Source organism: Vigna unguiculata, chromosome 5, assembly GCF_037176805.1.
Source record: "Vigna unguiculata cultivar grain cowpea cultivar isolate G323 ecotype 2 chromosome 5, ASM3717680v1, whole genome shotgun sequence".
Taxonomy (NCBI): Eukaryota; Viridiplantae; Streptophyta; class Magnoliopsida; order Fabales; family Fabaceae; genus Vigna; species Vigna unguiculata.
In genome coordinates, this window is record NC_140796.1 from 47,299,945 (window position 1) to 47,313,636 (window position 13,692).

General features: G+C 34.1%; 1 protein-coding gene across 1 annotated transcript; it reads right to left on the reverse strand.

The window, feature by feature from the left end:
• Positions 1-843: 843 nt before the first annotated feature.
• Positions 844-4,471, reverse strand: LOC114183892 (uncharacterized). Its single transcript, XM_028071064.2, has 2 exons — positions 1,594-4,471; positions 844-1,489 (listed from the first exon to the last, which is right to left on the reverse strand). The coding sequence occupies exons 1-2, from the start codon at positions 4,199-4,201 to the stop codon at positions 1,095-1,097; spliced, it is 3,003 nt and encodes a 1,000-aa protein (XP_027926865.1). The 5' UTR covers positions 4,202-4,471; the 3' UTR covers positions 844-1,094.
• Between the last annotated feature and the right edge of the window lie 9,221 nt (positions 4,472-13,692).

Below are 13,692 nucleotides of genomic sequence, written 5' to 3' on the forward strand. Positions count from 1 at the left end.
TATGTATACACAGATTAAGAAATATATTTTTTTATTATTTATATAAAATAATATTATAGATATTATAACATTATGAATTATTTCTATTATTTCTTATTTAAAACATGTTGGATAAAATGGAACTTGTTCTCATAATAAATATTACAATCAACATGAAAGTCATAATGACTACCTAACACTTTTTTTTTACTATTTCCATTAGAAACAACAACCCTTTTATCATATAAATATTCTACAACAATAAATAAATAAAATCTTTGCCAATAACTAATAATAATATTAAATATAAATTGAAATATAAATATCATATCTTTAAATTAAATTTTATAAGACTTTTGCATCATAAAAAATACACATCAAATCTAAAAAATGAAGTGAAATTCTTCAATAAATAAAACGGTTTTATGTTATCATCATTGCTCCATTAGTCATTTTCAAAGTTAATCTTACCCTAAACAAGGAAAAATATATCCCAACACATTAAATTTGAGATTTCATTTGGTTAGATCTCTATCAAAAGGTTGGCAAATCATTCAATCTACCAAAAAACCTCTGTTTGATTATCTGTCGGTGATTAAAATCTATTCAAACTCATGAAATCAAAAAGTAACTTCATTGAACAGAAGCTTCATCAAATTTTGTGATTTCTAATAAGCTTTAATCAGGATATATTCAAAGAATGTGATAGAGAATATGTTTGTAATATTTTTCTTAACTTTTTGTAGAGAAGTATTGATATCATCTGCAGACTCAAGTGACAGAGCCATTGATGAGTATCCCAACAGAAGTTAATGAACAGGCAAAGCAACTAGATATGGAGGGATAAAGATTGGCACAAGGCAATTTCCTGAAAATATATTATATTACATTTTAATGCAAAGTAGAACATAATATATAATCTAGTGAGAATTTCATTATATCATTTTTAGCTGGAATTAAAGACGATTTATAAGATTGAAACTGGAGAGTTATTGGCCTTTCTTACAATTGCTGTTTCAAGAACTATTGCCTAAGCAAGAACTAAGTTTTAAGTAGCAATTTACCAAAGCTGAAGAGAAAATTGCAGCTGATTACTTTGATTTTCAGAATGTAGCTCAAACTAAACTTCCCTGATGATCATTATCAGAGGGCACTTCCTGAAAATAAGGAGAGAGTTTTCCACTTAAGGATTTGGGAAGAACTGGTGCAGTTACTTCCTTCAGCATTTTCACCACTCTACGCATTGAAGGACGAGTTATAGGAAGAGAAGTAGTGCAAAGAAGCCCCACGCTTAGTACCTTTCTCATTTCTTCCCTATATTCACCATCCAAACTTGGATCAATCACTTCATCTTGTCCTTTCTGATCCATTGTGGAGTAAACCCATTTCACTAGATCCTTTTCCCCATACTCTGGATCAAGAGGGGGCTTCCCAGTTACCAACTCCAAAATCACCACACCAAAACTATATATGTCACTCTTTTCATTCACCCGAAGAGTATAAGCATATTCTGCATCAAATTCAACCACCAAATCCCATTAAATCTATGCAGATGGTTAACTGTCACATAAGTTTTATGATACAAGTTTAAGATTTAAGGTTTAAGTTTTGTACCTGGTGCAATGTAACCATAAGATCCAGCAATCACAGACATAGATTGTGCACCTTGGTTGGCTCCATTCACGATTTTGGCAACTCCAAAATCTGCTACTTTTGCTCCAAATTCATCATCTAGCAAGATATTGCTAGATTTGACATCCCTATGGACAATAGGGGGCACACAATCATGATGCAGATATGAGAGCCCTTCAGCAGCATCGATTGCGATTTTATATCTGGTGGGCCAATCCAACAAGCCTTTCTTGCTACTGTGCAACAAATCAGCTAGACTCCCATTTGGCATGTACTCATAAACCAAGAGCTTGCTGTCTTTACTGTTGCAGCAACACCATAATCTCACGATATTCTTGTGCCGAATCTTGCCCAGTGTTTCGACCTCAACTTCAAACCCATCCTTCTCAGAATCAACAGATCCATTTCCCATGTTTGGTGCTCCGAACAATTTCTTCACAGCCACCACCTCACCATTGCTCAGGGCCACTTTGTAAACCTTCCCAGATGCTCCACTCCCTATGACATTGTCCTCGCTTAGCAGTTTAACAACCTCGAACTCACTGAACCCCAGCTTGTGAAACGACCTCCACTTTGAAATCTGAAACCCCTTTTTCATCTTCTTGAAATTCCGGAATTTGAAGTAGAACCAAGACACCCCGACAATTAGCACAATCCCAGCAAGCACAAATATGAACCGGAAAATCCACACATATTTCCTGCCCTTACCCTCATTCTCATTCAAGCTTGGACACAGACCAGAGAGAGAACTACACAGCCCCGGATTCCCGAGAAAACTGTTTCTATAATACTCGTTGGCATAAAGAGGAGGAATCTCCCCAGAAAACTGATTGTTCGACAAGTTCAACAAGTTCAGCTTCATATTCTGCAGCTCAATTGGAATCAGACCAGATAACCGATTATTAGAAAGATCAAGATACTTAAGCACAGGTAAGTCCAATAACTCCTTAGGAATACTCCCATCCAATCTATTATTCGCCAAATCAAGTTCATTGAGCGTCTTCCAACCACCAACACTAGCAGGAATCTCTCCAAAAAGCTGATTGTCGCTGAGGACCAGCCTATCCAACTGACTCAACCCAACCACACTTGTCGGAATCCGGCCAGTAAGATTATTATTATTAGCAACAAACACTCCAAGATTAACCAATTCACCAATCCCCTCGGGAATCGACCCAGAAAAATTATTTCCTGAAATTAACAAAATTGAAAGGCTCCGCGCCCCGGATATCCCATTAGCAATCGACCCAGAAAGAGAGTTCTCAACAAGCTCCAACAAATTCAAATGGGGCAAACCCCATAACCCCCCCGGCACAACCCCAGAAAGGTTATTGTTCCTAAGCCGAACCCTTCTCAAACTCTTGCATTCCCCGAGACTTTCGGGGATCCTCCCGGAAAACGTATTGTAAATCAAAATCAGCTCCTCCAACGCTCCTCCGCCGCACAACCCCGCCGGAATCTCGCCGGAGAATCGATTAAAGGAAACGTCGAAACTCTTCAACTTTGAGTTTCCACCCAACCCGCTGGGCAACGACCCAGAGAGTGAGTTGTTGAACAACTTCAACTCGTACAAGTTGTCCGAATTCACTATACTCTCCGGCAAAGTACCCTCGAGTTTATTAGCGTACAGGTTCAGCGACCCGAGTTTCTTCAACCCGCACAACTCGTCCGGAATCGTCCCGGTCAACTCGTTCGTGGAGGCATCGAACCTTTCCAAGTTAGCAAGGTTTGCGAACGCGGCGCGTGGCAACGCACCGGAGAGCGCGTTCTCGTAGAGTTCGATTTGTACAATGCTGCGCAAACCCGACACGAGTTGTTCAGGTATGTTTCCGACGAGGTTGTTTATGGACAAGTCGAGGTTTGTGAGCTTCGTCAAGTTTCCTAGAGAAGGAGGAATGGGGCCTACAAGGTTGCACCCTGCTAGCCAGAGCTCCTCGAGATTCGTGAGGTTCCCCAAAGAAGGAGGAATGTGACCTGCGTCAAAGTAAACGTTGTAAGCGAGATGAAGCTTTTGGAGCGTGGAAACGTTGCCCAGGAAAGAGGGAATGGTTCCGTTCAGGAGGTTGCTGACGAGGAAGAGGCTTCGGAGTTGGCGGAACTGGCCGAAGCTCGCAGGAATCTCGCCGGAGAAGTTGTTGGAGGAGAGGTCGAGGGTTTCGAGGGCGGGTAGGAAAGCGAGGGCGGAGGGGATGGGGCCGATGATGGCATTCTCGGAGAGGTCGAGCTTTCGGAGGGCGGCGCAGGCGGAGAAAGCGGCGTCGGGAAGGGTGCCGCCAAGGCTGTTGTTGGCCATGGAGAGGCTGGCGAGGGAGGGAAGGCGGCAGAGTGCGGCTTCCGGGAGGGGGCCGGAGAGCTGGAGGTTGTCGAAATTAAGGGAGGCGACGGCGCCGGTGGCGGCGTCGCATGTGACGGCGGTCCAGTTGCATGGGGTGGCGTCACGGTGGTTCCAATCGGAGAGGGCGTTTGTGGGGTCGGAGAGTTGGAGCTTGGCCTGGAGGAGGAAGAGACCGTCTTGGTTTAGAGAGAGAGTGGGGTTTAGAGAGAGAAAGAGAAGCAGAAACAAAAATAGTTGATGGCTACGGTGAAGCATGGTTGTTCTGGTATTGGCTATGGTGTGGGATAATGAGAGTTATATTCAGACGTAGAGAAAGTGAAGGAAGGAGGAAGAAACACAGCAACATATCAGTTCAAAACGTAGCATGGCTATGGATTGAGTTGTTATTTTGCTATATTTTGAGTTTAGTGTGAGTGAAAAAGGATGGATTCTTGGATCTCCTCTTCTGCTCTGTTCTTTCTTCCAAGGTTTCTTCTCGAGTCAAGATCAGAACTCTCTCTCTCTCTCTCTCTTTCTTGCATTTAAATTTAGCTCCAGAAAGATCCTATTCCTGTTGGAACTTTTTGTTCAAACATGTAGCAAACAGAATCTAAAATTTCAAAGATAGTACACTCACTTACCCAAGAAATAACTTGTTTATCTCTCAGAACAATATAATAAAAATCTTCATTAACATTAAATATTATATTTAGTTTTTAAACAAATACTATATTTCTTTCTTTCTACCAAGAAGTATACAGAATTACTATATACTACTTAATTAGTATTTCTCTCTAAAGGTAGAATGATGGTATTATATATTCAAATCAATTCGAAATATTATCTATTAGTCTGTAAAAAAGAATCTTAAAAAATGAAAACTATTAAAAGTATCAAAAACTACTTTAAAGTGTTATTAGTCTGTAAAAATGAAGTAGTTTTAATATTTTAACCACAACCTTAAAATGGGTTTGCCTTTTCTTAAAGGTTATGCTGTGCATGTTTGACTGAATTAAGTTAGGGACAGAGAATCATGAATGCCCAACTACAAAATGGAGAATAGGTGGCAATTATTTGTGTAGGATTAGATGAATGAGAGGGTAACAGGGATGACCATTGTGTTTGAGGATGTAAGATTTGGTCCACACCCAGAAAAAGATATGCAAGGACAAGTGTGTTGTTACTTTCATACATCTCTCGGTAAAGAACATCAAACTTACAGTTTTAGCTTTATATTATTTAGTAAAACCTTCAAAGAATTTCAACCTCAGGAATGCAAACATATATATACACGACACGTCTAAAGTAGAATATATTCACAAAACCAATACCTCCCATTCTTTGCTCTTTAGAAAAACAATTCCCTTTTTCCCTTTCTTTCTCTCCTTTTCTTTGTAACCATTGGTAGTTGGATATATTTTCTAACTTTGCAATATCAAATATTCAGATAATGATGATATGTAGGCATATTTTCCATGAAATTTTAGGTGGATTAGATTTTGTTCTCGGTTGATGCATTTTATAAATGAAAATATTCATTAAACTAATTTATTTATTTATGACTATCGTAGATAGACTCCTATGTGTTGTATAAAGAAAATTATCACTAGTACAAAAAATACATATTACATAAGTTATTTAATAACAATTACATCGATTTTGGATCTGATGTAATAAATTTGATATTATATTCTTACAAGGATATAGTGATCTCAACACATCACTCATTGGTCTTATGTCTTTTTGTGCCTTTAGTTCTTTTTGACTCCAAATACTTACCTATTATTATACATGTAAAAAACACTTTAACATCCAAGTAAATTTTCAATTCGACCAATTACTATCAATCAATGCAAAAGTATGAATCACTTACCTCTTATCCAACTATATGTATTTATAGTGGTGATGGTGGGCCTTGGTTCATTCTTGAATTTGGTGCAGGCCCAATCTCTCTTATCATGCTTAGCTCGCATAATCATATAATTAAATCAATAATCACGTTTTTAATAATATTAGTTGAGATTTGATTTAGTTTGAATTCTACCAAGATCTATTTTTTGTGGTCAAGATATTTTATAGTTTTCGAAGGGAGTTGCCTACAAGTGCTGCTAAGTTTCAAAGTTCCTTCTTTGAGTTCATAGTCTTAATTTTAAGTTTTCGGCCTTCAAGTTCTTGGCCAATATTAGTTGTTGACTTAATTTTGTAGAAAAAAATGTTCTTCAGTAACTGTGTCATATAGTACAATATTTAATCTCATATTTTAGGTTAGAGTTGATATTTTATGAGTTTATTCATTATTTATTGATGTCAATGATTCACCTTAATATTGGCTCAAACAAGTAAAAAATATCTTGATAACAGTTTTAGATAAGTGTGTCCCATCGTGGCAAATGACGATACAAGTAAGGCACATTACTTTCGCTAGAGGGAGAATGTACCATTGTGAAAGGAATTAACACTTGAGAAAGAGATTGTTTGAAATTCAAGTGAGTTCAAATTCTGACATTGCAAAAAAATGAGCAAGACAAATAATGTATAAGGAGAAGGACTAACTATTCCAAAGTTATGGTTCTAAGTAGAAGGTGGTATCATAATTTTTTATATATGTTGTTCATGACTCATTAGTGTTAATGGTGTCTCCCCTAAAAGAACCCAATGCATAGACCAGTGTAGAATGTTCTTATAAATATTATAGAAAAAGCTCATGTAGCAATTTTCACATTGATTGTGGAGAATAATTGATATGAAAAATGGCATTGGAGCCTTTTTAAGGGTATACTTCAAATTTAACCTACCACCACTACAAGAAATTCTTTATTTATTGAAAAAAACTTATCAACAAAAATAAATTTATTGATTGGTCTTTACTATCGACAAATATATAATGGTAAATTCCATTGAAAATTTCATCATTAATCTAGAATTGTTATTACCAACAGGTTTTTCGTCGTTAAAATGACGTTAAATTTTCTACTTTGAATTTTGACCATTTCGCGGTAAAATTTGTCACTAAATTTATCAAAAATTAGGCTTAATTAAAAAAAATATAAAGATTACTAATTAAGCCTTAAATATTTGGTGCCCAATTTATTGATGATTTACCAACAAAAGAACTTGTCAATAATCAAAATTTTATTTTACTGATAAAAAAAGTTGTTAGTAATAACAATTCTAGATTATCAATAAAAAATTTTAACGAAATTTACCAATAGTCAAAATCTATCGGTAAACTTATTTTTTTCCATAACTAATTTATTTTAGTGTAACTTTCTTTCTCATTATCTATTACATCACTTTATTATCATCTTTGTTCTAATTTCGAAAAGAGAATTATTGTGAGAATACGATTCAACACATTTTAAGCAAGTAAATTAATCAAACACTAACCTTGTGTTTGGATGGAGCATTTCAACAATGCTTAGAAATTGAAATGCTTTGTATTTGAATTGCTTGTAATTAAATTCCATTCATTTTTTAAATAACTTTGTTTGGAAAAAAAATTGAAAATTCCATTCTAATTTTGTAAGGAAATTAGAATACCTGACATTTCAATTTCTTGTTTGGAAAAAAAATTGAATTTATTGTGAGATAAAATTGAATTTTAACAATATTTATTTTACGCTTAATTATGTTTTGAATTCATGATAAATTTGGAAACATGCTCAACAATCCAAATGGGTCGGGCAGACCCAACTACGCAACCGGATTGGTTAGACCCGACGACCCACCTGAGCTGGACCGACTGGAAAGCCCAAACAGGCTGGGTGGCCCGATGATCTAGAGGCCTGACGGCCCATAGTGCACGATTGTGCCGTCAAGTTCGTCAATATTCGAACCCGAACATGCCCGACGATCAAGACGGGCCCGACGACCTGAACGGGCCCGAAGACATGGACGAGCCCGACAATCCGGACGGGTCCGAATACTCGGACAGGTTCGACGACCCGGACGGACCTGAAGACCTGGACGGGTCCGACGACTAGGATGGGCCCGAGGACCCGGATGGGCCGGTCGGACCCGGACGGCCCAACAACTCGGATGGGCCCAACGACTTGGACACGTCCGACGACCTAGAAGGGTCCGACAACTCTTACGGGCCAATTCAAACCGTTAGGTTCGTTTGGATAGTTTGGCCCGTACGAGTCATCGGGCCCGTTTGGATCATCGGGACTGTTCGGTTCATTGGGCCCGTCCGGGTCATCGTTCCCGTCTGGGTCGTCGGGCCCGTTCGGGTCGTCGGGCCCATTCGGGTCGTCGGGCCCATTCGGGTTGTCGGGCCCGTTCAAGTCGTCGGGCCTGTCCGCGTTGTCCCGCACTTCCTGGTCGTCGGGTACGTCCGGGTCGTCGAGCTCATCCGGGTTGTCGGGCCCAATGATTTGGAAGGGCTAATTTGGGTCATCATGCTCGTTTGGGTCGTTGGGTACATCCAGGTCTTCCGGGTCCATCCAGGTCGTCCGGGTTGTCTGGCCCGTATAAGTCAAGCCCGTCCAGGTCATCGGGCCCTTTTGGGTCGTCAAACCTGTATGGGTCATTGGGCCCGTTTGGGTCGTCGACCTGTCCGGTTCGTCGGGCCCGTCCAAGTCGTCGGGTCCGTCTGGGTCATCGAGTACGTCCGAGTCGCTGTGCCCGTCCGGATCGTCTAGAATGTGAGGTTGAGTGAGAAGAATTTCAAATTTCACCTATTTTGAGGGTATTTGAATTTGTACTAATTTAGCTAATTGAAATCCATCAAAAAAATACTTGGATTTGAAATACTTTTTAATTTCTTTATGCAAACAAAACATTTCATTAAAAAAAATATAAATTCTTAAAAAAAAATGAATTGCTTCGTTAAAATATTTTATCAAACACACTCTAAAGTTTCATTTGTTGCATTTCATTAGATGCGAAATTTACTAGATGATAAGTTGTAATATAAATTATTGTCTAAATTTTGATCATCGATATTAATATGGTATCACTACAATTTTATTCTAGTTGAGATTTTATTGATTGTGTTGCCTGTATTGGTCCTTCCTTGATTTCTATGCTCAATATCCTAGTTAAAATGTATTTTGTACTTTTATACTCGAATAGAATACCAATTTATTAATTCTTTCTTCAATTAATAATATGTGATTTAATTCTCTTAATTAATTTCCGCAATTTTTTGTATTTATACTTTTAAATTTCAAATTTGTAATTTAATTGTCGATTTTGCACAAGTTTAATTATTCATTTTATTTTGAACCAATTAAATCATAATCCTAACATATTAATCTAAGGTCTAATGAAAAATTAATTTATTAAACTAAAATGTAAAAGAAAAGTCAAATGTTCATAAAGCTAAATATTTAAACCGAAATTAGAGATTTCTGAATATAAGTCAAGAAAATGACTAAAATCTCATGTAAAAGAAATAAAGAGGATGAAGTTCCTTTTAACCAATTAATTATGCTATGCTTGTAAAATTAAGAAAGAAAATTTATCATTTTAAAATAAAAGCTGTAACTATGGATTAAAATATGTAAGAAATAAAAGAAAATGGAATTGTGAAAATTTAAAGGATGGTTGGAAATACAGTAATCACCGAAAATGATTACGAAATTTGAGGCCATGGACAAAAGTGTAGACTCTGGGTCAACCACTAAGCCAAAAAATAATAATAAATAAATAAAGGGAGTAGTTGAAAATAATAGGGTTCTAATTTCTCTGTAGTTTGAACACTGAAATTTACAGGGACAGAGGTGTGGACGAATACTCAGAAGTTTGAAAAAAAAAATACATAGCTTTCTGTATCACAGAATGGACAAGCGAACAACTTTCTGCCCTTCTTTTTTGACTCTTTTGGCCAAATTTATTAGTGCTTTTCTAATTTATTATTTTAAACTGTCAAATCATTTTTTAAGCTTAAAATCCATCTCCATCACCTTTTTATTTAAACACATTTAAATATTTATATCTATAGTCCAGTTATTTGCTGAACTTTTTCCCTCCAATATACCTTTTCCAAAGGATCCAATATAAGTTTACTTTTTCAGATAGATTTTTTTACTGAATCTCAGAAATTCTCAACTAGTCTTTTCTCAAATTATGGAAATCGAATTTTGAAAAAGAAAAAGAAAATATAAAGTTAAAACTAAAATTCAAAAATATAATGTAAAGTAATTAATTAAAAAGGTTTAGATTCAATTTTAAATGATTTTAGAGAAAAGAAAAAAACAATACAAATCAATTTAAAAATGAATATTCTTTTATTGGATTAAATATATTTTTCCCCTCAAATTTCAGTAAATTTTGAAATTAGTCTCTTTTAAAAAATTTTCATCAATTTAATTCTTATTTTTTAGAAATGCGTGAATTTAATTTTTTAAATCAAATTTTATTAAGTTTATCTTACGTTTCAAGCACATTTTGTGATAGTATTTGAATTATTTACACTGTTTGACACATTTTCGCTTCAATGTTAACTCAAATATTATTCATAAAATGCGTTTAAAATGTCAAATAAACTTAACAAAATTTGGTAAGAATGACTAAATCCACATTTTTCTAAAGATGAAGAACTAAATTGGTATAAAATTTCGAAGAATGACTAATTTCAAAATTACTGAACTTGAGGGACTAAAAACATATTTAACCTTTCTTTATTTTATAATATTGTTATTGTGATATAATTTAAAATTAAATTTTTTATTATTGGTTTGATGTTATAAAGTTGATGATAAAAAATTAAAATGTTAACAACTACTCTTGGATTGAAATTAAAGTTTTAAAATGTTAAATTAACAAGTAATTTATAGTTCTAATAAAATAAAATTTTAATATAAAATTATTTATATATTTACTAAATTATAATAATAAATTTATGTAATAATATTTAGGGAAAATTTATATAAATAAAACTTGATAGTATCCTGTGACAATTAAAGGTGGAATGAGAAAATGTAGATGAAATTAATAGAACACGGAGATTTACAGGAGAAATTCAACAAGAATAAGATATAGGGTAAATTTATATAATAAATTAATACTTCTATCTAAAATCATAAGAAAATGAATTTATAATATATTTTTTTACTTATTGTTTAACTTCTTTTATTTTTACTTAATGTGAACTTAAATTTATACTTGAAATTTATAAGAAATGGATGTTTCAATCTACTAAACCTTAATTATAACTTTGGTGCATATAGAAATCATTCTTATTTGTATTAATCTCTTAAAATTTAAACTCTTATCTCCTTCCTAACATGGATCAATATTATGAATGATTGGAGTAGAAGATGTTCATGCTATAACCAATAGATAATTGTTGGTGGACACTGTGGTCCCTACACATGGAATTTTACATTCCACTTCGATCATGTACCAAAGTTTCATCGGTCTAATGATATATATATCTATCATGTCATGTCATATAATTTGCGAATCTTAATTTTAGAACATTATCTCCTCGCACTCAAGACTTTATAATCAAGCAATGTGCCACTTCATTAATCTCTGCATCTGAAAAGATATAAGTACGGAAAATTATCTTTTATGATTAGTTTTTTTTTTTTAATTTAGTTTCTCATTTATTTACATTTTGGACACATTTTTATTGTTTATGCTGTTTAATATATTTTTTATATTAATTTAAAAATATGTTTAAAATATTAAATAAATTAGTTAAATATGTGAAATTAGTTTCTTTTCGAAACTTTAATCTAATTTAGTTCCTTAACTTCAAAATTACGTGGATTTAGTCATTTTAACCAAATTTTTTTAAGTTTATTTGAAGTTTCAAATACGTTTCATGATAGTTTTTTAGTTAATATTGAAACAAAAATGTGTCAAATGGTGTAAACATCTCAAATGCTATCATGAAATGTGTTTGAAACGTTAAATTAATTTAACAAAATTTGCTTGAAATGACTAAATCCACACAATTCTCAAGTTGAGAGACTAAATTAGGTCAAAATTTTGAGTAGGGACTAATTCTAATTTTCACCGAAAGTTAAAAAACTAAAACCATATTTAACTTAAATAAATTTTATAAATTTTATAAAATAATTAAATTTATGTATTTTTAAAATTTATGTTAAGAAACTAATTTTAATTTTCATTAAAAAAAACATATTTAAGTCTTTTCTATATACGTATGGTTCTAGACATAAACAAGATTTTCCATGTCGCTACTGTTAAAACATAGAGGTAGTGGAGGAGGTGTATGATTGAATTGAGTGTGGCATTGAGATGTTAGAAAGGTGGTTTGATAATTTTGCAGTGAATGATTGTCTGTCTGTATTGAATGATGAGAAACAAATTTAGAAAATATTAGTTGGGCATTCATCTTTTTGACTGGACTTTGTTGGCCAAAGTTAAAGTATGTGTTGAAAAATATGGCATATTAGGCACTCTAATGTCCTACTGTCACACTCCCTCATTGTGTTTCCCACTCACCTAATTCTCTCTTTTCGCCTCTTCCCGGGTGTGTGTGTGTGTGTGTAACACTATTCATTTGTGGGATAACTTTTAGATAGTTTTCTTAATGATTTGATGACATTAGTAAATGAGTTTGAACTTAGTACAACTAAGAAAAATCATTTCAATGTGATCCCATGGAATACGATCGGTTCTTATATTATTTTTAAAATCTAAAAAAAATAATTAATAGACTAAATTCTTTATAATATTCTGGGTGATTTAAGTATACATAACTCTTTTAATTTTGATATAAAAATATGATTTAATTATTCTTTTGATCTTTATTTTTATTTAAAAAGGTTAAATTAATCTTCCAGTTATTTTAAGTTTAAATTTGATCTCGATTTTTATAAAAAATATGCAATTTGGTCATTTTTGTTAAATTTTTTAAAGTAAATCAATGATTTTTTTTTTACCAAAAGTGGCACTATGGTTATATGAATTACATCAATAAAAAAAATAATCTTGATTAACAACTGCAATCTTAATAAAAAATCTTTGATTTGTTTTAAGAAATTTAACGACAAGAACCACCTTCTATCAATTTTTTAAAAATCGAGACCAAATTAAAATTAAAAAAAAATGGAGAATTAACTTGATATTTTTAGACAAAAACAATGACAAAAAAATAATTAAACCTAAAAACATTTATCAAGTAACTTTTTAAAGATAAAAATAACTATGATAATAGAACTTGGACACCATTTGATTTTTCTACACACATTTAACATGCACACAAGAAAATTTTAACATCATTATTAAATAAGTATTAGCATCGAATTTGTGTTACACAAAAATGAGACCTTAAGATCATGGTCCTAATTTCTTAAGGAGTGTTCATTTCAATGGATTGCACTGTTCAAGTGAATTTGGGAGCACAAATTTCATGCAAAGAGCATGTTCCTTTCTTGCGATATACAGTGAAATGAGAGCGCGAATTTAGGGGATGGAGGGTTTAATCCATCTACCTAAAACTAAGGTGATTTGCGTATATTTCGTATAACATTACGAAATTGCCCCACTGTAACAACGGAAACAGATGTGGGGTGTGTGTGAATTGAATGCACCGATGTGTAGTGTGGGCTTGTGAGTAGTGCAGAGAAATGGGGTTGTGGTGGGTGGTGGGGGAGGAAGATGGTGGTCGTAGTGGGGTGTGGTGGGAGAGTAATGTCGTAGATGTGACAGAGGAACATGGTGGTGGAGATGGGCTCATGGAAGGATGTGCACCGGTTACATAACCAGTGCGGTGCATTGTGTGTGTGTGGCATCGATTACATAATCAGTACCTATGCAAAGAGGAGAGTGACATCGGTTATGTA